Raw genomic sequence first — 27,241 nt, forward strand, 5'->3', positions numbered from 1 at the left:
CGCGCAATATGAGGCATGCCGTAGTGGAGGGCTCTGAAATCCCCTGGGGTTCATCGACATGTGGTCTGTATCCAATAATTATTTGAATATTCGCTTCTTTGTATGCATGCAATGTGCTCGAAGCTCATTCAATCTGTCATGCTTGTCCGCAGCGCTGTTTCGATAGATTAGACCTGTTCATTCGCATTCATTTTTTATGATGACTGAATATTAGTAATGTAGGCAGAAATTTGTTTCGCCGGGAGCACGTCTGTCGCAAACGTCTGGAATTCCAACTAGCGCGCCCCTTCGTTGAAGGGGGGGGGGAGGTCTTTTGTATTACGAACAGACTTCAGGGCACTAACGACTCATCAACGACGCCGCCACGTCTTCTCTGCATCTGCAGTGAGCGGGGAACTTTATGTGTTTGGGGAAAACGACCGCGAGGGGGGTGCGTACGCCCCGAAGAGATTTTGACTCAGTGGACGTTGAACCAGCGAGAAGCGCGGTTCAACGTATTGAGACGGCTGCAACAGCGGGCACCCTCATTGTCTGCATAAGCTGCGAGACCACCAGCGACACCCCGCCAACTCCCTTACGTGAACCATGAGCTGTACTGGTCTTTATGGAACTTTCTATTGTGTTTTTTCAACTGTTATTTTATTATCCCCAGCTTTTAAATAAATACATTGTGTGCGCTGCGTCGCAAGTTTTAACTCAGAAGTGAGAGCCCGAACTCTTTTATTGTCTGTTTTTATTTCCATCATGTCTTTATTTTATGAACATTCTCCGTTGTGTTTTCCTTTACCTGTTGTAGTGTTCCGTTAGAGCATAGTTGGTTAGTATCTGTTCTTTTCATCACGCAAATTTGTGTTTTTTCTCTTGGTTAACTTTTATAGCCTTATGCTTTAGTCTTTATTATGACTGAATGCTTGCTTGTGTTTAATCATACCTTCGTGTCTGCTCTATGAGTACGTCAGTCGGACCCAAACATCACTACACGTGCAAACCCCCATGGGTCGACCAGCCTGCAAATAAATTTGAAATGTATCACTTGGACGCCTTTCAGGCGTCGCAGGCCGAAGCGTCAAGTGGAAGCTTGCGAGTCTGCCGCACGCCGATGTTAGATCGGCGGGGCCTCACCCGAAGTTTCTTACAACAACCTTCATCTAGAGAAAGGGCCTCGGACAGGTAAGCGTTCACTTAGCGTTCTGCATGACACGAGCAGAAATAAATGTAGGAAAGGGCACGCATCTGGTTTGCCACCCCCTGGCTACGCCACCGGTGATTACAAAGACGAGTGACATGCATAGCTGCTAAAGCAGGTTGATCTAAACAAGTCATTACAATGCAGTAAAGATGAGACCATTTCTCTAAACGACTCCGCATCAAGTGATCAGATGCGTAAAGGCGTAATATTCAAAGGGTACACTTTACTTAAATTGGTTGCGTTGTTGCAAAAAGAGATTGCGTATCTCGATCTTTTCTTAAGCTACATCTGTATTTATTTTCAGCTCGTTCAACAAGAGACAAGAGTTTTGCTGACGTTTTATCGCAATGGTTGTTCCTGCACCCTTCTACGCATGCCCGATTTCCCCCCCTTTTTTCACCTATATATGTACACCACTCCAAAATGAAATTTTCGTTGAAAGCCAACGCTCTTTTCTATCCTTCTTTTTTCGCTTCCGTAGATACGAAGTAACTATTGCTAGGTTGCGCTGTTCCCACATTCAAAATTCCAGGCCGCGTGCTGTGCTATATCATTTGGCTCGCGTGTTGTCAGGAGCCTCTACTACCGGTCGGCAGCGCTTTTTGACCATGCTCAAAAAGTGTTGCAGGGCCCCTTCAAGGCGACGGCAGAAGTCGGTGAAGGCGAATGTCTGACGGCAAGTACAGCAAGGGTATTCTGTCTCGGCGTTAGAAATGCAATAGCATTTCCACGCCATTCCTTTCGGGGAGGTGGGCGCATTTTTTGTATATATGACTGCTATGAGCGGCACCGACGCATGCGGTAAGATCGCCACCTGGGGTGGGTTTGGCGTTGACAAAATTCGCACATACTTGTATTACAAATGAACCGAATGAGACGGTTGCTTAGAAAAGACGCTTTGAAGAAACTAATCATGGATGCCTAGGTCACGATGCATTAGTGCACTTTTGAAAGAACGCTAACAGAACTGTGGTTGTTATAAAAAGCGTATTCTTTAAGGGTACAAAGTATGTTTTCCACCGAATGATCACAAACTTCAGCGAAGACTGTGAAATTAGAGACCCAGTACCTAGTGGCTCAGATAACTTAAGCCCCTTATCCACATAAAGCAATTCTGATGACTATTCAAACCATGCTGCTTGTTTCCTCTTTATGCACTGTTTATGCACTGTATTAGTACCTTACGATGTGCAAAAGAAAGCAATAAAGAAAAAAGACAGTGGCGCAGTAGATAGTGCGCCCGGCATTTGTTGGTGCGGACCCAGAGGTCACGGGTTCGACGCCGATGAAGGGAATTTTTGCCTTTTGATGTGCTTACATTTTTCGACATCACTTCTATAAAGGAAATACGTCATTGAAGTCTTGGTGGGCCCCGGCATAAAGCACTTTCGTGTTATGGATAAGAACCAAGTCGCCCAAATGTCAGTATTTTTGTTCGACAATAGTTTTTGCGTTAAAATATTAGTCTTCATCATGCTATATATTTTGACCACTGAGCGCTCACTTCTGTGTATGGCATAACAATGTCAAATTACTACCATGGGAAGAAGAGCTTTTCTGTATTTACACAAGTAAAATATGCGCTCTCAAATGTGAGGTGATGGCGGCGAAAGCAGCAGATGCTTCTCCAAACGCGTAAAATTTACTGTCGGCTTTTCCTGTCGGTACTGTCGGGGAAGACATGAGTAGTTCAAAAAGACCATCATCACGTGACGACGTCTACATATGACGTCATAGATCGTCATAGTAAGTGGCGTCATGAGGACGTGAATGTGACGTCATAATGACTTAACGGCACTTGACAACACAATTGCCCGACATCGCAGCATGGTCAAAAGCACGCCAATCACAGAGGCCGTGCAAGACCGTGTGAAATGCTTCTTTTCGACAAAAGAACAAATGCGACTGCTTCGGCGAGCTTGTGAGACATGATCGAAGCTAAAAGCTAACAAGGCAAGCAAGGCTGCTTGAGTGCTGTGTTGCAACAACCGCAAAGAAATTGGGGTCCTCAAAATTTCGCTGCCTTTTATCAAGTGCTGCGTGGTGACCTTTATGCCAAGTTTTTTTTTGCACAATTATCATACGCCTCACTCAAAGCTTATCGTTCATCCATGTATCAGATATCCTTCTCCGGCGTCTCTTGGGTGAGAAGTAGGGTATCTAGCACCAACGTGCCTTTAGAACACAGCTGACATTAGCATAGAAAATCTACGAATTAAAGACACTTACGCAAGAAGAGTCCATTTCACTACCCCACAGCCAGCGTGTACAGTGGTCGTCAGAACTTCTCATATCGTGTACGCGTCTTTCAAGGATGGATAGGTCGAATTTACAAGCTCTTATACCAACAGCTCTAACACCACACTCTTCTATGATATTAGCAGTTAGAGATACGTGCAGGCAAGAGGATAGCGAAAATAACCCACCCCTCGGAGGTGTTTAGTGATGATTTCGCCGAGCTCCTGCGGAACGGACGGCCGCTCTCCGCAGCCCTGGTGCGGCGCGTCCGACTGCGGCACCGGCTCGGCCGCGGCTTCCTCGAGCAGCTCGGCTTCGAGCCGCGGAGGCTGCAACGCCGCGGACGGGCCTCTCCGGAACTCCTCGTCTTCGTGGTCCTCGAAGATGTACGAATACCGGTGCGGCACGACGCTTCGAAGCTTCAGGTCCTTGTAAGTCTCCACTATCAGGGACGCCGCGTCTTGAATGAGTGCCTCTTCTAGCTGCGTAGCAGTCGACACAAACGTATTCCAGCAATCTTTACGAGACAGCTACATCCTCAACTGTGGCACCCTAAACCCCTATTATTGCGACTGCTGTCAATTAAACGACGTGCACACCACATTCTATGTTAAATGAAACAATGTGATAAATGATTGTGGTAAATGCAGCCGATGCATATTCCGATTCACATTTTTAAAGTATTTTCAACGCTTACAATAGAGAGAGAGAGAGAGAGAGAGAGTTGATTTATTAGAAAGCAGAGAGGTATGCCTGAGCTAGTGTTCTTCCTGTCCCTCTTACCCTGTGCTCGGAAGCGTTGAAAGACAAAAAAGCCAAGGAAAGTAAAGGGAATTTTATTTTAGTAATTTTGACATCAATGTCAAGAAGTTAAAGGGGATAGCTTGCCGTCACCACGTACCAAATTTGCAGACTTCTAATAAGACGTCCGATGCTTTATCAATTCAACTACAGTGGGGGGCGGTCATCTTGCGCCCTTTCTCGAGCACATCTATTCGCTTAAACCTTGGAGTGTTAGTCAGCTCCCCTAGTTGGCATGGCGGTCATTGTGGCACTCTTTCTACAGCAGAGTCGTCGAGTCTTGCCGTGCGTCGTGGGTAGAAAATTGTCTTCATAACAAACCGGCTTGCTCACAATGACCACCCAAGCACTCTGTACAAACAAGACCAGCTGAGACGTCTCCATCAACTCTGCTACGACATAGCTTTGCTCGACTCAGCACAAGCGGCGCTAATTATTCTTGCCGTCTTGCCTCACGAGCACTGAATGCCTATTCCAAGGTTGCAGGTTTGGTACATGCCAGCGGCAAGTTGTCATTTCGTTGCGTGTAAGTTATCACATTTGTGTCATAGTTACTAAACAAATACCCTCTACTTTCCTTGGTTTCGGAATAAAAAACAAGCCTTTATTATATGCCTTCTTCTACGGTTGCAACAATACACAGTGTGGCAACAGAAAAGCGGGGTGAGTACCGTGATTCTTTTCTCCCGGGGCTCCTGAGAGGGATCCATGGACGACTGCTGCGAAACATCCTCGCTGACCAGCCGCAACGCAGTAATGTTGACTGCCGCAAACTCGGGAACCTTGTCGTACGTCAGCTCGTTAACAACCTGCAATCATGCATGCTACATATAAAACTTGCAGTGATGCCATAATGCAAATCAAGGACGGCATCAGCAATTGAAAGGTATCGTCATGTATGTTCTCATCTATCTACGCCTTGGGGCTTATGCTAGAGTTCATGTGTACAATAACACTACAAACAGCTTTGCTTTTCCCATGGTGTTGTCCCATAAATGAGTACTGACACAATTTTGAGACATCGTTAAAGGGACATTTTTTTATGTAGACCATTTCTTAACACCCAGTACTTTGAGTGTTTCTGTCAACGTATTTGTCTAGACGAGCGTGTGCTGGTTCACTTGGCGTGACTCATATTCAATAGTTATTTAGCTAAAAGTCCGTCTTTTCACCAGCAGAGACATGCTAATTGTTGGGCTCATGATGGTCAGTGCAAAAAAAGGACACGAAATAGAAGTACACGATTAGGATGTTGTAGGTCACCGGCGGATCTAGCCTTGCGAAATTTGACGATTATTTCCCCATTTGGATTCTCTTTTCTGATCATATTGAACATCTGTCCTTTTTAAAGCGAAGTGCGAGTATGCTTTTAGGCGCGCGCAGAGCGACCCATTCCTGCTGAAGCCGATGACCTGTGAGCAAGCACTTGCGTCAGGTGCACATGTACTTCATGTTTCTGCGCTGACCGTCATGAGTATGTTTGAGTATGTTCGAAGTAGCCCGATTCGCTACAATTGTTGGCCCCCATTGTATTCATATCATGGAGCTTCTTCGAAAATAACATAGAAAAACGTTCACGCAGGCTCATTTGTAAGTGCTACTGTGTTTGTTAATCCCTCGCCTGCAATAACCTCATTAGTGTCGCAGTATATTAAAATATATAAATAAATAAAATGAATATGGTGGTCAGACGGAGTGGAAATGATGCATGCATTTCAGTGCGCGTGATCAGCATAAGTTTTTTTTTTTTTCATTCTTTGATCGGTGTCTATGTTGTGTCGATAGTTTCGGTTTCACTTCAGTTCAGTTTATTTACCTTAAGGGCCTCCCAAAGGAGATATTACATACATTACAATGGGTAGTCTAGCAACATTGGATGTGCTGTTGTTGTCTTACATATACCGGTGTTCTAAAAAAAAGCGTCAAACATTTTGTTGTGGTATGGAAGCGTGTCCGCTCCCTTCTTCGTGGCTGGCCATGATACCACTTTGGCGACGAGTTTAATGGAGGTACTACTTCGCCTGTAGCCGCACTGCCCCGTCATGAGCTTCTCCGGCCTAACCCCACCGCCACAGTTTTTTGCCCGTGCAGGGCCGCCACCAGTTTCGTGGCCGCGATGATTTCATATGTTTGAAACCTCTCTTTTGGCCTCCAGGGCATCTGACTTCACTCCCGAAAGACGCAAAGCCCCCTGCTGCACAGTCTGGGAATCGAAGGTCAGCATATTTTCTTCACACTGCCACCCCACGTCTCGAGAATCACCCCCTCGAGTTCTAACGCGACTGAGACCCATGAGGTCAAGAAGTAGGCCGCTGTCCCATCATCATACGACCAAGCTGTCGCCGCGTTGACGCAGCATTTTGCCGTGACAGCCAATGTAGTCGTAGAACGCCATCGCTTCCACCGCCGCGCCCAGCAGCCAGACGAGTCCGTACAGGAGTACGTCACGTCGCCACGGACGACTCTTTCCGTGACCAGTTCGTACAAAAAAACGTCGTCAGAAAAACATGGTGAACGTCTACTTTTAGAGGGTTCATCGATCTCCTTTTCCCGTGCCGTACTCCTGGCACAGCAACTCGAGCAGGCTGCTCAGCAAGTTCGTGAGCTTGTTCCTGGTCGTCTTCAGGAGGTGACTTCGCGAGGCGGTCGTTTTTCAAGAGGCTCAACGCGGCCGCGCTCGTCGTCCCATCGGTTATCGTAACCCAGTCAAGCCCCCGTCAACAGTTGCACGATGACTTGGTCTCTCCTGAACGCTTCAGCGGCTCTAGCAATGCATCCTCGTTGTGCTATCGTTGTGGTTCCCGCCAACACCATGTTTCGTCGTCCTCCTGTCCCACGAAAAAGTCAGTGCTGTTTTCACTGTGGTCGCATTGAGCACTGCCGCTCAGTTTTCAACAGGCGACAACGTCATTCCGCTGCTTCCGTTCGAGAAGTCGACGGCCACGACTTGTATAGTGATGCTGAAAGGTTAAACGTCATTACCGTGGCTGGTCCTGCACGATCCAGCATTTTCGTCGACGTTTTCATCGCTGGCAAGTCTGACTCGGGATCGTCTGTTTCTATCATGGAGGGGAGTATTTTCAAGCAAAATTTTAATAACGAGCCGCTTCTGTCTGCCCCGTGAGTGAGGCTGCTCGATCACTCCAAGCGCTGCATTACCATACGTGGTTGTTTATTCACGGAAGTCACGTTCAAAGGACACTCAGCCTATCACCTGTTCTACGTCGTGGTGCAAAGCACCTCCATCCTCAGAATGAATGCGATCAAAGTGTTGGACTTGCCCATTAAAGGTGCGTCCCTACAATGCTTCGAAACGTCGGTCATGCCAGCGACAATCAATACTGCTCAGCTCTCAGGTTTGTGCCCTGTTCCGCCAACCAACCCTCTTCCGAAGACCCTGTCCAGCGTGTTCGGCTCTCTCTTCGGCTCAGGCCTCGGAATTTCAAAGGGCTTTTTTCATCGCATCAAGACCTTCATCGAGGTGCTTCCTGTGACATTGAAACTTCGGCGTCTTCCACTGACACTCCAACCTCAAGTTTCAGAAGAGTTCCGTAGATTGCAAAAACTGGATGTCATCGAACGCATTAATGCCACTAAGTGGGTGTCCCCTATCGTTATAGTAAGCAAGAAGGACGGTTGCATTGGACTCTGTGTTGGCCTTCGGGAACCTAGCAAAGCTGTCATCGCTGATAGCTTTCCACTTCCTCACAAAGAAGAGCTCCTGAACAGCCTCGTCCGTGCAAGAATCTTCTCTAAGTTGGATCTTGCGTCCGCGTACCACCAAGTTCTACTGCACCCCGAGAGCCGAGATTAGACTGCAATCGTGACTCGCGACGGCCTGTTTCGTTTTAAGCGCATATGCTTTGTGCTGGCGTCTGTCCCAGCAGCCTTCCAGCAGCTCATGTCACAGATTTTCAAGAGATCTTCTGGCGTTTTGTTTTATATCGACAATATTATTGTGTTCGGCTGCACCGAAAAAGAGCACTTGATGAATTTAGCAGCAGTTCTCCACCGCATCAAGGCCGCTGGGCTCAAGCTGAACCTTAAGCGCACTTTTTGTGTCAAAGAATTATCTTTATTTGGACACAGGGTCACAGCACAAGGCATTTCACCACCACTGCCTGATAAAGTAGATTCAATACTGCACACCTACGCTTCTACGGACGCTGCTAATTTGCGTTCGTTTCTCGGCTTAGTCGAGTACTACGCCAAGTTTGTTCCCTGCCTTGCGGAAGTTGTGGATCGAATGCGTGCTCTGCTCCGCAAGAATGAACTCTTCATGTGGAGATATGCCGTTCACGCTAATTTCCGGAAGGCCAAGTTCTTGTTGTCATCCAGCAGAGTACTGCAGATGTTTGATTCCGCTCTTCCAGTGGTTGTCCGTACGGATGCATACGACAGCGGCCTTGGGGCTGTTCTTCAACAAGTAGATGGGCACCAGCCATGCACAGTTGCATTTGCATCGCGCACTCTTTCTTCAACAGAAAGGAAGTATGAAGTTGGTGAAAGGGAAGAACTTGCCTGCATCTGTGCCTGGGAGCGTTGACACACATACTTTTGGGGACGGAAGTTCACACTTTGTACAGACCACCAAGCCTTGGTTTCCCTTCTGTCGTCTCAAGGCTCAGGAAGACGTCCTCTCACCGTTGCGTGCTGGTCAGAACGACTTATGCGCTATAATTAACCGGAGGGGCTCAGAAAATCAAGTAGCGAATGCCCTGTCCCGCCTTCCAATGCCTATTTCGCAGAAAATTTCCTGTCTACCAAGAGGTGGTGTCTCTCATCGTCCCACTCTGCCTCACCACAGAGCAGTCCCAGCAGTTCCTGCTTGACGATGCAACCTTGGAACAAGTAAAGGCTTACGTCTCATCATCTTGGCCACCCCATGAGTTGGTCTCGGGTGAACTACAGCCCTTTTTTTGGCTATGCGTGAAGAACTCTCCGTGGTCGACAACTTGCTTTTCCGCGCCCCGCCACGGTGGTCTAGTGGCTAAGGTACTCCGCTGCTGACTCACAGGTCACGGGATCGAATCCCGGCTGCGGCGGGTGCATTTCCGATGGAGGCGGAAATGTTGTAGGCCCGTGTGCTCAGATTTGGGTGCACGTTAAAGAACCCCAGGTGGTCGAAATTTCCGGAGCCCTCCACTACGGCGTCTCTCATAATCATATAGCGGTTTTGGGACGTTAAACCCCACATATCAATCAACTTGCTTTTGCGTAGGGAACACATCGTAGTGCCTGTATCCGTTACCCCGCAGGTTAGACTGCGAGAGCAACTTTGGTGGCCCCAGATAGAGAGACAAGTGGAGCTTGCTAAACACAATGAATTGCGTAGTTTGCCAGAATGCAGAAAAGAGTGCCGAGACTGCAGCAATTCCGCGGCACCCTGTCCCCCTTCGAGAGCAGCCATGGCAGAAGGTCGCCATCAGTATCGTCGGTCCTATGAAAAGAGCCCCACACGATTGCCGGTGCCCAACCAACCAGCCCAATCAAGCACTTTGTTAAAGTTTGAGTTTAGTCCATTTCGTGTTTCTCCGACTGCGCAAGCGAAAATTACAGCGTGTAGGCGACAAGCGCAAAATCTTGATAGGATCAACGCTTAGTGCCGACACGTGTTTTTCAAGAAGTAAGTGGCCAGGAGAAGATACCGCCTGTGGAAACGGAAGTGAAGGCGAGAAGAAAACCACCCCCTCGTCTTTGGAGGCGAAGAGTTAGCTCTTCAGCATAACTGCGTCGATCCAAGAAAGATACCTCGAAATGACAAAGCGAATGAAACTTTCATCCGGGAATCTGAACAGTCGATGCGGGGACAAACGCTGACACAGTGCGCCCTATCGATGTACAGCAAAGCGTAGATGTTACTGAATCTAGAGCTCGTGTTCACCTCACATTACTCGTGTTCATCTCGTGTTCACAAACAAAGAAGGCAAAGAACGGCAAAGCAGCAGGGATGAGGGCATACAAGATCAAGCAATGGGCCATAGCGCATTTGTCAAAACGAGTTCAATTCACGCCACTCTTAAGCAGTTAGAGCACTGGTTTTCAAATGAGGTTCCTCGAAAAGTACCCTGAAAAAGAAAAAAAATGACAGCATATCCACGGGGGGAATGATGGAGATTTTGGCGAAGCTGAGTCCGCACGCCACTGCCGTGCCACTTTGGCCTCCCGTTTTAAATGCGAAGGATTTCTTAGCGAACTTCGGCGACTTTGGGCGTATCTGTCTATCTATCTATCTATCTATCTATCTATCTATCTATCTATCTATCTATCTATCTATCTATCTATCTATCTATCTATCTATCTATCTATCTATCTATCTATCTATCTATCTATCTATCTATCTATCTATCTGTCTATCTATCTATCTATCTATCTATCTATCTATCTATCTATCTATCTATCTATCTATCTATCTATCTATCTATCTATCTATCTATCTATCTATCTATCTATCTATCTATCTATCTATCTATCTAGCCGCCTACGACTTTTAGCTCTCCTGGGCGTTTCGATAATGGTATCGATACGAAACTTGGTACGGCATAACATGGTTGTACGAAGAACCTCTTTGGCTACTCGTAATATGAAAATCATGACATGCACGTCATGAATTTCATGATTTACATTTCACGGTCCTGCAGCTCTTGCGGTAGTTTCGTTCACATGGCATGTTGCAAAACTAGTATGGTATGACATGATTTAATGGCGAACACAAGCTACAGTCCCCTACATGAAAATTATGACATGCGTGTCATGTAACAACATGACTACATGCCATGCTCATGATGCGCTCACGGCCGTTTCGCTAGCGTTACATATACCAAATTTGGTAGCACGGTACGTGACTGAATAGCAGAGGTATGTGACTGTTGCAAACTTGATAAACATGAGGTGCTTGTCATGTAACAACATGACTACATGCTACGCTCATGATGCACTCGCGGCCGTTTCGCTAGACTCACATGTGTCAAACTCGGTATTACGCGATGCGAATGGATGACATAGGTAAATGACACATCCAAGCATGATAATCACGACATGCGTGTCGTATAAAAACATGACTACATGCCACACTGATAGTGCGCTAGCGGCCGTTTGGCTAGCTTCACATATGCCACATTTGGTATTACGAGACGTCAATAGATGAAGAAGGTATGTGACTGGTGCAAACAAGATAATGATCAGATGTGTCTCATGTCAGAACGTGACTACATGCCACAATCAAGGCGCCAATACTTTTCGAAGTGACGCATGCAGTGCGCGTGCTCGCCGGCATTAATTTCGTCGCAAAATGCCGGTGTTGCCACGCCATGCGCCGGTCCTGCCAAATACTCGCAGGCGCGCGCTGCGCTTCGTTGCTTTCACGCATGCGCGTTTCAACGCGTCCGGCATCCCTCCGTCACGAAAAGAGGGAGACGCAGTGTTGTTTGGGTAACGCATTCGCGCGAAATGCAGCATGTTGCATGTCAAGCCATGCCGATGGACGCTGGTCGTGCCTGGAGTCAGACTTCGGAGTGCTCGCGTTTTGTTAACGTAGCGTCACTGTGGCCAGCGTGCGCGCGCGTCAACGCTACGTTGGAGTATATCGGGCCCTATATGATGCGCTCGCGGCCGTTTTGCTAGCTCCGAATTTGGTGTTACGTGCCGTCAATGAATGACGAAATATATGACTGGTGCAAACTTGATAATCCTGACACGCGTGTCATGTGACAACATGACAACATATTACGCTCATAGCGTGTTCGCGGCCGTTTCTCTAGCTCCACATAAACTAAGTTTGGTATCACGTGACGTGAATAGACGACGAAGGTAAACGACACATCCAGACATGATAATCGTGACACGGAAGTCATGTACGACATCATTTACCTCCACCTCGTAACGTTGTGCTGATTTTAAAGTGACATATGAACATTTCTGATTCATGCTTCGCATATCATCGATTCCCACTGTACGTGTGATCTGCCAATTTTAAGTGTGAATACACTTTATAAGCGACCCCAAACCATCCACCGCCGTCGGCGGCGTCCGCAGTTTTCTCTCTATCTTTAAAAGAAAGAGGACTTCGCGGGCCGCAGCGCGACGCTCTACCGAATAAGCCACGGACGGTGGTGGTGGTGGTAGTGGTTACAATGAAGAGGAAAAAGGCACCTAATTTCTGTCTGCCTTCAGGCGACACGGCGCAGTGCCTTATAGGGGTGGGGGGAAGGAGGGATAAAAAGAATAGAAGGAAAATAGACGGAGAAGAAGCCAGCCAAGCGAGAGAAAAAAGAAGGAGATAGGAAAGTGGGGATCCGGTCGAAGCAGTCCAAGGGCGGGGCACCACAATGCGAGAGCTGCACGGCTTCAGGAGACCGCGGAGGGCGAACCGTCGGCGGGAGCTACGCTGAAGTCGGAGATCGCGAGGGCACAACCGTCCAGCTTGAAATCCTGCGAGCGAATCCAGCCACGGACGCGACGCTGATATCGGTGTCAGTAACAACGTTACTAGATACTAGTAACGTTGGTCAGTAACGCGCCTTATACCCCCTCCCCCTTCGCTCGCTCCTCCGCTCCCCTCGCTCGCTGCAGCTGCGCGCGCACCCCTCTCTCTCGCGCGCCCGGCTTCTCTCTCAGTCTCCCGTCGAGAGCGGGTCGTGAGGGGGAGTAAAGTTAAAATCCGTTGGCATTCGCCAGTGAGTTAACGTAAACTCCCCCGTGTGATCAAATTGCGATTCCCAGGAACCATTACACCATAAAGGCACCATAGTGTGATTAATAAATATAATAGTGCGAATTAATAAATACCCCTCATAGCATCACCCCGTGTATTCGCACTTAACCATGTTCACCTTCGGGGAAATGCTTGGGAGTTTTTTTTGTACGCCGAGATCTTGAAGGCGCAGCCACGCAACTTCACGACACGCTTCTGCCTCGCGCGCTCGCACATCGGGGGTTCCGTGTTCTGGCGCGAGCCGTCGCCGCCTTGCGCGCGCGGCGCTCTGCAGCTTTGTCCAACCGCCGACATGCTGAAAATCTGAACGCGCGCGCGCACCACAACGGCTTTCATGTTACTACACCGCGCCCGCTAGCGTACAGCGCCACCAACAAACACGCGATCGTCAATGTCTTCGTATGGCGTCATTCCTATTTTCTCGCGCGCATGCACATCAGGGTTCCGTCTTCGAGCGCAAGCCGCCGCCACATTGCGCTCATCATTATTTTTATCGGCAAACCGTGAGTCATCCGCTGGCCGCATCCTTCCGTCGTCTGTCTGTCTGCTTGATGCACGGGCGAAAGTACGCACGGATGAACGGACAGACGCACGGACGGACAGACGCACGGACGAACGCAGGGACGGACGTAAGGACGTAGGCAGAGATGGACACATGAGAGGATGGACGCGTGGACGGATGCACGAATAGGTGGACGCACGAATGGACGGAAACAAGAACGAACGGACGGACGGAAGCGCGGACGGCCTGACGGACGCTTCGCCCCACTCATCATCATTCACTCCATGGATATGCTGTCATTTTTATTTTCATCATGCTATTTATCGTACCATTTGCATTTTTCAGCGCATATGCATTTCGTTATATGTACAAGTACCACACTCTACGGCCAGTTCAAGAACTAACGGGAGGTGGCTACATATGATTACGATGGAACGCTCAGCCCACGCCTTAAGGAGCGTCGCTCCTAAAAGAAAGAAGTAGGTTTTTTTTTTCTTGAAACATAGAATCTGCTTTTAGTTTTTTATGTGCTTTGCAGTATAAAACCTAGGAAGTGCGGAGGAGCTCAATGATGTTTTCTTCGTTATAGGATGGCTGTGGTGCTTTTGTCGCTGTATTCTTTCACATATGCATGCAAGCGTGCTTTCTAGAGGCTGTCACGCATTTTTTTTTTTCCTAGCAAAAATAGCTAGAAACAGTTTGAGTGAGGTTGCAGCTAGGTACAGGTTGCGTGTGTTTACAGGCCACACAACATGACACGCTTTTAAAAACAGTTTGTAGTGGCATTTTAGTATGGCTATTCCTTGTTATAGGGAGAAGCGGAAGGAAATCATTTTTCAATGGATGTTGTGCTTATTTATGACACCCCCCCCCCCCTGCCCACACTTTCTCATTTCAAGAGGCGGTTCACATCATTTCCACAAGGGTGCCTTACAACATCCATGAGTAGTACCCATGGCGTTAGAGCACTGGCAGCTCCCACATTCCACGCGTAACCACGAAAGATATACGGACGATGCTGTACAGAAATTGTGCGTACCGGATTGATGAGGAAGAAGTGGTAGTTTCGTCGTCCCATGTAAATGTCGCGCACGTGGTCCACGATGATTCTCCGTGCCATGTCGAAGTGGCAGTCGAGCAGCACGTGTTTGCGGCTCTCTCGGTCCGTGGTCTCCAGCATGCGGAGGAAATCGTTGGCGTCGCTGCTGTTCCTGACACGCTTGACGAAGCGCACCGTCACCGCCTCGCGGTACGTGTGGCTCAGCAGGCGCTGCAGCTTAGAGGGCCCTGCGTGCCAACAGCTCTGCTTGCAAGTGGCGCCTACATTCAGTTCACCAACGCCCGGCTATTTATTTTACACAATATATTGAGCTACCTTGCCGATATACATCTTCACGCTAGAGGTATTTTCCTTTCTATCACTGCGGTTGTTCGACCTCGCGCATTTTAAATTGACACCTGTGGGGAACACCCGTTATAGCCCTCACTTAGAGCGGATGTGACAAGCAGCTACGTGTGCTTCACTGCGAATGTGCCATCAAGTGCGATTTTTTCCATAAGCGAGAACAGACAACAGCCCGAGACGAGTTGCCGATGAACTTTCGTGAGATGTGTGCGGCTGTACGATCCATCACAGCAAACGTTAGCGGCACAGATGTGGACACTCAAAACGTTTTTACGATGTCCTGCTGTTTCACCCCTATATTTTTTAAAACTCTCTTCATATGACAATTCTTAAGTTATACAAAAGTGTTTTTCGGTTGTAATTTGCAGTAGCTTGATCCTTCTTAATATATCCATTAAGCTTTCACTCCCATGTTTATTTGATACGCAGTTAAAATGTCTGGTATTTTAGTATTCACCACTGTCTGGCTGAGCGACCGGAGCTTTGTGAAGCTCATGAACTATCAACTTTTTCTTTACTTCTCCCTGTTTGTCTTACGCATAAAATTTTGAAAATAAAAGATTGATTGATTGACTGATTGACTGATTTGTGGAAGCGGTGAGCAGGAAATGTCAATGGCAACTGAACCACCGGTATTACTGTCTTTTTGTGCCGTAATATAAACACCAACTGGACCAGATTGCTGAGGAACTCTTACCATCGTGTCCCACAATATGTGAACTCCTCCATTTTTTAAAACACTAAGCGCCACCCGGAATAGTAATCGAGTGACATCTCAGAAGATGAAGAATGTCAGTGTTCTTCATGTCATTTTGTTTCACCCTATACTGTTGTTGCGTAACCGTGAACAGCTAACCAGCGCGCGATAAGTCCCGACAAAGCAGCGAAGTGATACCGCGGCAGACCTATCGCGTGCAATGCACACGGATTGTGACATAGTCTTTTCATACACCACCTCCGAAGAGCTGTCTGTAAATGCTCCACGTAGATACAATGTTATTTCAAGGCACTTGATGTTTTACTGCCACAAAAAGAATGTCGGGACACGTTAATTAATGTGCGTTACGGCGATCATTACTATTTACTTTGTAATTCAATATTGAGTCCTTCTCAAGCAAGTGTTACTCTTTTTGACTAAATCAAGTGAACTTTCGGGGTACAAGTACAGAGCGAATTCATGTTTGGTTACGTGCCAGTTGAGCAAAAATATATATATATATGCTTTGGAGATGGGGTGAACACGTCGCATATGGTGGTGTCTTCGGCAAAGAGATCATACGCAACGGCACGCTGCTAAATGAATGAAAACGAACGTGTTACGCGGGATTGATCGAAAGCTCAGCGAATATTGCTCTTTCCTGTAGTCGATACACACTGCCTAAGCAAGCGATGTACATATTTGGCCGGATTGCGTGTCGAAGCACTACGCACCATTCTCCGAGTCGTAGACATAGACGAAGGACGGCCAGCGCATGTGGTCGACCATCTCGGCGACGGCTGGCAGGTAATCGGGGAGCAGCGAGACCCCCAGGGAGTCGGCCGACGGCAGGTTCAGGTTGCCGCCCACGTTCACGCTGCAGTGTTCCTGGTAGGACGTGGCCACGTACGGCACGTTGGTGTTCTTGAACAACGACTGCAGCGCGAGTGACGAGTGCGACATGCTCGACACCACCACCGTCGTCACGTTGGTGCGCAGCTGCTCGCACACTGTGTCGCAGAAAAAGAATGGAGTGCCATAGCGTCAATTGAGCTCTCAAGAAAAGAATTACACTTTTTGATTGCGATAGGAAGGGGAACTCGAGTAGAAGGCATGACCAGTTAATATTGTAAGTATTTCTTTGCTGTACTCGCCCGTCATCTTTGGGTGCACAGCTTTCGCATGTAGCATGGATGTTATGAAAAGCTTATCTCGTACCTATGCGCTACGTGCGTTACTTACAGTTTCCTACATTTTGAATTGTACAGCTTAGTAAACAAGTAATTTGTTGAAAGTTAACGCTGTGTCCACGTCGTAACTTTGGACTCATCTGTACGCCGTAGCTAATAAAGTAAGTAGTCTTACGTGTACCTATTTCAGCATGAAATGTCACATACCACGTGTGCCAGAGAAATTCGCGAGACATATTGCGGCCAGATAGAGTGTTTTCCTTCATTTCTAAACGCGAAATTTTGAACAATATGTGTTTTACATGTAAAATTCTTCTGCTGTGCCAGAAATAATTGAGGCTTAATGAATGGAGAGCAAGTCGCTTTGTTTTTCGCTCTCGAGAGCCCTTACAGAAACCTACCCTAAAAGCTTGGCTAATGTTGGCATCAAATGGTTAGAAAAATATGGTACAACATTTTTATAGTCCAGTTCAGACACTGCAGGTGGCCCCGTGCCACCCAGCTAGTCCGACGTGGCGACCAGCCGGCCTGGTCTAGCGGCAGTGTCGCGCGCGTACTGGATGGCCAGGATTGGCTCCTGAAGGCTTGGGCTGCGAAGAAGAGCATCCCACTCAGCCTTGCTGTAAATCGGGCCGAGTGACTCACACTCCCAAAGTATGTGGCTAGTGTAACGGTCTGCCCGCAAGCGGATGACTTCGTTCTTGATTGTGTTCACTCCGGGCTCAATCTCTGCTGACTGACAATTTTCTTTTCACGGCTTGCTTCAGTTAGCAGTGAATGGCAATCGCGAAATTAGATTTTGAGTCACGTGACAACTGTAAAAGGTATTTCTAATTTGGAAGAGCAAATCAACTGAAAAAAAAATCAGCGAAGAAGAACAGCCAGGAAGGCCTTATTACTGACGAACATGCATAAGTACAACAGAGAAGGATACATCACTGGTCCTTATGCGCGTTCACCAGTAATACGAAATCATTCAGTCATTACCAACTACCCCAAATGTCTGCCTTGAAAAGCCAGACAGGAGAAGTGCTGGTCGTACAACTAAGTGCTTACTGTGGAAAGCCTCACATAAAAACATGAACCAGATGCGCCCGCTTAGGGTATCTGACCCATATAAAAGTTGGACACATAACAGTAGAAAATTGTTTACTACTGCTTGTTTGTTAGTTTTAGGTGCATCACGCCCTTTAACTACTTCACTAGACAAACTTGAGGTTCAAAAATTAAGCATTGTTAAAAAAACACCTCATATGTCAGCACCTATGGCATTGTGGGGTGCCTACACAGAGCACTTATTAAGGAGTCGCCTCGGTCATGGTTGAGAAGTTCAGCAAACCGAAAGCGAAAAAAACGTACCTAGGGAGAACCACATGAGCGCTTCTTTAATCATCTCTTTCGCATGCTCCCATCCCGCTGAACGAAAGTAAATTACCAACTAGCCTAACCATCTGTCCGCATCTAAAATGAGTTATTTGTTATTGTACCAGTACTACCAATGCCTGTAGCCCTGTAACGCCACATCACCATCATATTTTGCAAATAAACCATCACTCACCGTTGTTGTTACGAAAAAAAGAATTCGAGACGTTTCGAGACCGCTGCGGGTCCCTTTTTCACATACAAGCGAAAGACGTTCGGTCATGCCTTCATATGCGCAGTAAATGGCGCAATGATCTCGTGTAAGTATCAGGTGGATTTTCCACGTGTCCGATAAAGTATGGCATGTGGACTGAATAATAATGATTACAAAAGGAGGCAGCATATAAAGTGTTTTTTTACGTTTCGATGGCAATCATAGAATTACAATCAATGCGGTGACCTGGGTTGAAATTATGTTCAGCTGGTGAGTTGGTAATATGTTTCCTAGCTACGTAATTTTTGGTGCTGCTTGATGCGTCATTTGAAGGTGCCTATTTTTTATGTAGAATGCGCGGTAATCTTGAGAGCGTATCTTATATACCACTCCAGAATAGCGTTCCCGATCCAATGAGCCTCTAACGTGGACCAGCTGGATTCATAACTTGTACGAGAGTACATGTGTTACTTGTACGTGATAGCTCCCTAAAACATCTTGAGAGGGTTTCGCTTACGCCGGAAGCCTAAGGAATGGCCTAAGCATTCTTGCGGTCGGTTGTTTTGTATTATGAGGATCTCTGGCGTGGCGTTCCTGTTAACGTAGTAGTTGGCGAGAGTGAGGTCGTGCTTTACTTTGTTGCATTCCCACCTTCGCACTGAATCATCAGAGCAAGGCCGGTGCGCACACTTGAAGATGGAAGCCGCCACAGAGCGTTTGTGGCCAATGGGATGCGCCGAGACAAAGCTGGGGTACCTGCCCGAATGTGTGGGCTTCCTGCACACCGTTGTCGAACAACCACCTGAACAGCGCTGAACAAAGACGTCGAGGAAGGCAATTTACCCGTTGCTTTCTTCTTCTACGGTGAATTCAAGAACCGTTTAATATAGTCCAGGTGTTCCAAAAACAGTTACGCTTCGGAGTTGTAAATTACGCAGAAGCAGTTGTCTATGTATCGAAGGGAAGTCTTTGGAGGATGCTCGAAGTTAGCTTTACTCTCCAAGGCCAGGTTTGCACATGTCACAGAAATAGAAGAAGCCATGGCTGTAACCAAAAACATGTCTGTAATAGTTCCCATCAAACGCCAAGTATGTGTTACTGAGGTAAAAATGCAGAATATTACAAAGATCTGCTGCCTTGAACGGAGTTCTTGAAAGTAGGTACGTATCCTTCTCGAGCATTTGCCTGCAATGTTCCATGGTTAAATGAATACGCACTGACGTGAACCTTCATTTCATGTCAAATAAAACCAGCCGGTCTTTGTCGTCCAAGGAAAAGTCATTCAAAATCGCAACAAGTTGTGCCTTATCCTTAATATACGAAGAAGTGTGTCCGATGAGTGATCACAGCACCTGATGCAGGTAGTACGATAGCTTGTGAAGCAGGGATTGTGTGAAGTAAACAATTGGCCGGAGAGGCGTGTTGGGCTTGTGCATCTTTGGTACACTGTATATTACTGGGGCTGACAACAAATCAAGGCACGAACTCCCAGACAACGGCTATCCTCGCCAACTACTACATCAGCAGGAATGCCACGTTAGAGATCCTCCAAGAAACAAAACAACCAACCACAAGAAGACTGAGCCCATTCCTTAAGCTTCCCGGGTAAGCGAAACACTCGCAAGAGTTTTAGGAGATATGACATACAATTAGCACACGCACCCTCACACTAGTTAAGAAGACAGCTCGTCTGCTTTGAAGACTCATTGAAACGTGAACGCTAATTTGTAGTGGTATATAAGATACCCTGTCAAAACTGCCACGAATCCTATATATGGAAACAGGGAACTTCAAACGACGCATCAAACAGTACCAAGATGGCGTAGCTAAGACACATATTACCGCCAACGCACTAGCTGAACATCGCTTTAACGCGGGACACAGCATTAATTGGAAATCTGCGACTGTCTTTGACCCGAAAAAATCACTGTCATCCTGCCTCCTTTTGGAATCATTATTAATTCTGTCAACATCCCATACACTTAATCGTACGCGTGGAAATCGACTTCATATCTCCACGAAATCACTGCGTCATCTGCTACGCATATAAAGACAACGTCTCTCGCTTGTATGTGAACAAGAGACCCGTTAAGGTCACGAAACGTGAAAAATTTCTTTTCGTTACAAATTTGGTGAGTGATTGTTTACTTGCAAGAAATATATTCCCGTCGCCCGACGGTGTTCCGTCAAACCCTGGGCTATACCACCATCATAACGACCACTCTATCTCGTGTCCGCGGCGCACCATTGGGTGAAGGGGAACCAGAGGGCAGTCGTAGTGGCTGGTGCGTTGGCTTTACAAGCAACGACACTGGCCAATTCAACAGACTTCCAAATTACAATGAACTAAATAAATATGACTTTACAATTGTCAGGATTGTCCTTCCTAATCAGCGTTTTACGCAAGTGTAGTAAGCCTCTCACCGCAAACGCTCAACAGGAGAGGAGGCCATCAGCAGAAGATGAATTAAAACCAGGTTTATCCCCACTCAAAAATATTGCATGCCATTTTTCTTATGTACTTCTAAAGGTTCCTTCCTTTGGTGCGGAGTATGTACTACATTCAGAGCTGACAGGTGCTACAGGGCTGACGAAGAAATCATCATAACAAATTACAACCTGTAAATGTTGCGTGGCTTTGAGTAAGAGCACAAAAAACGAAAAATATAATTTTTTCCAGTCATTAAAACTTTTTGAATAATATTAAAACATTACTCAAATACGAAAGTGACTTAAAAATAAGTTGCTTTACTCATATTGCACAGCGACAACATGCGCAACTATGAACGAAAGAACAATGTTGACATTCTCCATTCTGTTAAATTTACGTTTGCCAGTGCATGCGTAACTTGTTCATTTCGGTATTGTGACTTTAGCACTCAACGACTTCAAGTCGACGGACCGAAGAGGTGGCACCAACACGAACGGTAGAGATTGTTCAGCTCTGATTTGTTCAACCAGGTTAAGTAGTAGCCTAAAGCCAGTGGGGCCCTCGACTCCCCAGTCAGATAACTTGCTTCAATAGAGTTTTTTTTTTTTTTTTGACCCACCACGGTGGTCTAGCGGCTAAGGTACTCGGCTTCTGAGCCGCAGGTTGCGGGATCGGATCCTGGCTGTGGTGGCTGCATTTCCGATGGAGGCGGAAATGTTTTAGGCCCGTGTGCTCAGATTTCGGTGCATGTTAAAGAACCCCAGGTGGTCGAAATTTTCGGAGCCCTCCACTACAGCGTCTCTCATAATCATATGGTGATTTCGGGACGTTGAACCCCACATATAAATCAATAGAGTATTTTTTGTTCTTCTGTGTTCAATTTTCCCAAGTAGGCAATTTTTATGCGGTCTTGGCACACTTGGTTTGCTCTCCTCATTGTGCATATAATATCTACCAAAGCATAAGTGAGCTGCCAGGCTCAAATTATATTCGGACAACAGTTTGGAAGCATCAGAGTTTAGTCGAATTTCACCTGCCTGTTTGTGTGCGCGTGGTGTTACAGATATGTTCAAAGTGTGTTCTAGATGCAGTGATTACAAGACTGTCACAAGGATTTGTTACTCCAAATTGCATTTCTCATAGACAAAGATCGAGGGCTAGGCTAACTAGGTGAAGCGGAATGATTCTAGGCTCACGAAAACGTGCTTTCTCCGCTTGCGGACCACCTCAGTAGTGGAAATACTGTCTTGATCCCGCATGTCTAAACAACGCGCATGTCTCAGACTCGGGTCGTAAACACTGTGACACGTAATTACAGAAAGCTCTTAAATGACCTAACTGATGCAATGTGTTGCTGGGAGAGTTGGTGCGTTGTCCTAAAACAAGAGCAGAGCTCTCGTCCCGTCTTCTTGCCTCTTGAGCCCATCTTTTCGCGCTCTGCTTTTATGCACTAACCTAAAAAAATGCCTGAAATGTTTTTGAGCACTTGTGTCTGTATTTCATAGCTTGGTAATAACCACTTTAAAAGTATAAAAATTACCAAACTGCAATTTTGAAAAAGGATGCTATTGTGCACAATGTGGTTCTCTCATGTTTGCAGTTCAATCCTATATCATGGACTAAACCTTTTGTGAGGTTATACAATCTTCACTATACTATTTAAACCTAACCTCTACACAACAAGAAATACACATTTTTCTAGATATATTTCCTTCTTTCCAATACGAATATATTGGTGTTACCTTCAATTCTATTATAAATCATATTGCATGAGACGTGACATGGATTTAATAAAACGAGAGCGCATAAAAGTCAAACAAAACGCGCGTGGGGAAACGGCTTGAAAACAATGACTCGGTCGATAAGTCTCCATGGCGACTGCAGGCCAGCTGGAAGCAAGAGCAGGCCCAGAGCGGCTCTTACGTGACTGCTGTTGATGCCCCACCCGCCCGCTGCTGTTGCGCCGCAACCAGAGACAACAAAGAAAAAAATGTTAACGACGCCCAGCTGAGCCTCACGTGGCATTGTTGGCAAGCAATGTGAATTTCGTTTCTAACAAATCGGTAGACTGGTTTGGCTCTTTGAAACAACTAGCCTCATGAATACGAAAACAAATCTCTATTTTGGGTTGGTAGCAGTGTTGCCGGTTCCGCTTATAATTAGCAGACTTGCACTTCATTTTTCGCCGTGTCGTTTATAGAGTTTTCCAGTCGCTAGCCGGCTTTTTTTTGTGCTTATTTGTATTTTAGAGCAGATACTGTTATATCAGTGATTATCACGTTCTCCAGTAGCGCGTTTGCCGTTCTCTAATCGTGCATTCGTCGATCATTTTGAATAGTTATGTGTCAAACTCAGGGACACGTTGGGGAAATAGCAGGTAACAATAATCGCGCCTTTGCAAACGTGACTTCCGCTCAATCAAGACCACCCCAGAGACAACGTTAAAAAGTATCACAGAGCAATATGTTGGGTGAGCTGACTCCTAGCTTTCCTGTTTCCAGCGTGAGACGAGACCACAGCGAGGTAGGCACACAAGACACACGGAGCACTGTTGTGTCTTGTGTGCCTTCTTTTTTTGTGTGTGTGTGTTTTCTCGCACTGTAAATAGAGAAGTTAAAAAGAAAATATGTTCTTTCGTTTAGAGGAGCTGATATTTTTGCTCAGAAAGACATTATTAATTATTTTTAAACTGATCTTTCATTGCAATGACAATTTATTATATTTAAAAATAATTTCAATAATGGGCAGAAAGACTTTGCGCTCTTTTTGGCTTCTTCGCGGAAGTCACGCCACTTTTTATGAATTCTTTCGCGATGATGATTTGTATGTTAGCTCGCTTTGGCATTTGGCAACTACGCATAGCACTCGCACGCAACTCTAACGCACAAGGGTGCTACTCCAGTCGTCCCGAAATAAAAAAGATAACATAAGTATCAGGTCAATACATATAGTAAGGACTACACTTCATGTCACCTTAGCTCGTTGTATTCAGTTACCTGTTGCACTTTACCAGTGCTGACTTCGGCACGAGTCTCACGTGCAAACGAAAAACGTTAATCTATAAAACTGTGCAAGTGTATAGATCAAAGCAAGCACAAATATATCCTGGAACAAATGAAGCTGGTCACACCAACATTTGACCCTTGCAAAGTGCTGTTTGAACACAAAGAAAGACGCACGAAAAAAAAAAAACAAGCAGTTCACAACGTGAGCGTAAGCTTAAGTGTTTATTTGACCTATGCACTTTCTATCAGATTACATAACAATTCAAAAAATTGAGAAGTGTCAGATTATGGAACCTTACAATCTGGTATAGTAAAATTGTACATAGTTATATTTTAAAGATATCTTCTTAAAGAACAAGCGGTATGTTTTTTGTTTGGTAACGTTACCATATTTTGTGAACTGACACATCTTAAGCAACACTACGCATTACTTCACGTTCGCGTAGTATTGTGACTCCAGAGTTATATTTTTTTTAGTTGTGACTTGCATTGTGTCAGAAGCTAACACTTTTTTACAAAATGAAAGGTGATAATGATGATGATTATGATGATGATGATTTGTGGGGTTTAACGTCCCAAAACTACCACATGATTGTGAGAGACGCCGTAGTGGAGGGCTCCAGAATTTCGGACCACCTGGGGTCCTTTAATGTGCACGCAAATCTGAGCACATGGTCCTATAACGTTTCCGTCTCCATCGGAGATGCAGCTACCACAGCAGGGATTCGATCCCGTGAACTGCGAGTCAGCAGCCGAGTATCTTAGCCACTAGACCACCGCGGCGGGACAAGGTCAAAGGTGACGAAACCGAAGCCGCGAAAATGAGGTGGTTTTGATCACATATCTCTCAATTAGCAACATTTTTTTAGTCCTAACAGTTTATAATTCATTTGACTGGCAATTGTTATGTGATCCCCTCCATCTAGCTGCGCGTTTCTTGGCCAATCCCCCGCAATGGGTATGAGCCATGCATTTAGGCCATCATCTTTATCAACCTATTGTATATGCTTGGCTCTACCATACTAAAATATTGACAATTGGCTGGAAATAGAGTATGCAGATACTAGTACAGCGTGCTGCCTTGCACGATTCACTGCTTTGAACTTGTGTCGTGTAATATAATGACAGAGGACTGAAGCTAACCCTGGTTTTCCCGCATAGGGCAAACTTTCTTTTATGCCTCAGCACACACTTAACGTTTCCGAAAGCACATCAACCTTTCTCCATTTGCTCCTACATTTAGCGCAAGTTTGAGGAGCAGGATGGTAAGAGTTGACCACTCACGTGTTCGGCTGGTAGAGAACAGGTCAGTGTCTTCCAGAGTAGCAAAGTTTGTCTTCACCTTGAATTTGATCTCCTGAGCAACATTGCTGTTGCTGTAGTTATACATAACGCCTTCATAAGCTGACTGAACTATGTTCAAGTCAGGTTTAAGTATAACACCTGAAAAATGAAAAAAAAACGACACATCAAACACTCGATTGCTCAAGCAAAGGCTCATTTTTGTCAAAAATCGTAGTGACTGGACACTGCTGACGGACACAGCTATTGATAAATAGTGGTATATAAGGTTCGCAGGTCTAGACATGTTGTTTTCCACTTTTGTACTTAATAGTGGTAAATGTAGTGGCGGAAGTATGTCCTCATGTCCATTTGTGTCTGAAAGAGCATACACAGCTTGTAACGGCAAGTATTCACTGTTTATTTTTCATTTGTTTTTTTGTTTGGCTTTGCGACTAATTCTTGCCTCATAGGAATAGTTTTTTATGGGTTATATGTGTGCATTATGTCCTATATTGTTTTATGAATTTAAGAAGTATCTTTAGTTACTTATCGAGTATCCTGTGGGCATAGCTGGTCTCGAATTTGTTGTGGAATCTGGTTTAAACTACAAGGTTGTAGCGTTTGATGGTAATAAAGAGGTGATCATACTAGATGGTACGCATCTGTCTGCGCCAGAACTACCATTCTGATCCCTGCCATTATGCTTAGAAACTTCCTAGAACTATGCGTGCATTCTACCTAGATGTGAGTGAAAGTCTATGCAATATGAACGGAAGTAATAGTAATGCTTAAATTGCTTAAGATGTTTCTATATCAAAAATACAAACGGACTTCTCAATTGTTATTGCGTATAACTTGGGCAATATTCATAAGTAACGTTTCTTGCAACTGCTAAATAGTGCATAAATGTTACGTACCCTGCATCTGCGACGGAAACCGTGCTTCTTACGCATTAAGATGATAGCTAGATATCACGATGGGCACATTACTAAAACACAATATATCTCTTGTCACTGTGTCACTTCCATATAAACTCTTAAGGTCTACCTTGAAGAAAAACATCGTGTTTTACCACTACTAAGGTCACATTAAAACCAGATCAATTTTATTCTGTTCGCGATTTTGCGCAATTTGTTTAGAGCAGCTCATCTCTAAGTGAACTGTGGAACTTGTGGAACGCTGTGCCTAAGCACAAGGGCGTGGCTCGTAGGCGCCAACAGTGAGCCCGCCAACTTTCATTGAAAAGAATAGTGATCATTTTGGTTAGTATCACACGCTTTGTTGCGTTTCCACAGCCCCACCTGTTCGAGATCCCGTCGCATGATTGGCATAACATTGGTGAAATATGTGTATGAGTGAGAACCTAGAAGCCTCAGATTATGTGTGCACAGTTGAGAAGCCAATTTATTGCCACCAGTTGACTATGTTGTGGATGAAAGTGTCGATATTCAAAGCATTACAGCGTGCCTTATAAATGTTGTTGCGGGGTACGTAAAATAGCTAAATGGCATAAACAGACTTTGACCTCGATGAACGATCCAGAACTTGAATAATTAGTTACGGCAGAACGAGTATGAGAGAAAGCAAAAATTAGAAAAGACACTGAGACGCACCTATTTTCACAGCACCGGCATCTCGGAAAGTGTGTATGCAAAGGAGGATGGTCACGAAAAGCTTCTCCATCGGCTGGCTTCCCGAAGTCACGCACCGCAGTCTCATGCACAGAAGTCGGTGGCAGCTCACCACTCAATGCGCTTCCATGTCAAGTACGGGCCGAAATGAAGTAACGCTGCTTTGTTCGGGGCGCCTGGGCACGCTTGGTGCATCGACAAGGATCCGGAGCAGGATGCCCCTCAGGGAACTGGCGAATGGATGCGGATCCCGAGACAGAGAGCATCGATCCCTCCTGCGTACACTTGCGCGACGGGAAGGCGCGCGTTGCATGACGTCACACTCGTTGGAAAGCACGTGCAGCGCCGCCCTATCGATCGATCTCCGTATCAACGTTGCCCGCCAGGGCACGCATGGATGTCAGGTGGTGGCGCTAGAGAACCGATCGGTTGTTGCCAGGCGAAGCCACGGTTCCGATTGCCGTACAATGGGTGCCTGGATGGGCACGTTCATGAGCCATGTGAAACGGGGCTTGCTCTGCTCAAATAGAATCGGAAGGCAGAGTGGGTGAGCGGCTGCTTCGTTGAGCCACCCGTGCT

At 46.1% G+C, this 27,241-nt stretch overlaps 1 protein-coding gene across 1 annotated transcript in view; it reads right to left on the reverse strand.

The window, feature by feature from the left end:
• Positions 1 to 26,935, reverse strand: part of LOC119178033 (glutamate receptor 1) — a 67,535-nt gene extending 40,600 nt beyond the window's left edge. The window contains exons 1-6 of the mRNA XM_037429202.2: positions 26,645 to 26,935; positions 25,032 to 25,190; positions 16,280 to 16,555; positions 14,483 to 14,730; positions 4,900 to 5,037; positions 3,616 to 3,909 (exon numbers count right to left, since the gene is read on the reverse strand). Of these exons, the coding sequence (XP_037285099.2) occupies positions 3,616 to 3,909; positions 4,900 to 5,037; positions 14,483 to 14,730; positions 16,280 to 16,555; positions 25,032 to 25,190; positions 26,645 to 26,750 (1,221 nt within the window). The 5' untranslated portion in view covers positions 26,751 to 26,935. The remainder of the gene's footprint in view (positions 1 to 3,615; positions 3,910 to 4,899; positions 5,038 to 14,482; positions 14,731 to 16,279; positions 16,556 to 25,031; positions 25,191 to 26,644) is intronic.
• Between the last annotated feature and the right edge of the window lie 306 nt (positions 26,936 to 27,241).

This window comes from Rhipicephalus microplus, chromosome 2, assembly GCF_043290135.1.
Source record: "Rhipicephalus microplus isolate Deutch F79 chromosome 2, USDA_Rmic, whole genome shotgun sequence".
Lineage (NCBI taxonomy): Eukaryota > Metazoa > Arthropoda > Arachnida > Ixodida > Ixodidae > Rhipicephalus > Rhipicephalus microplus.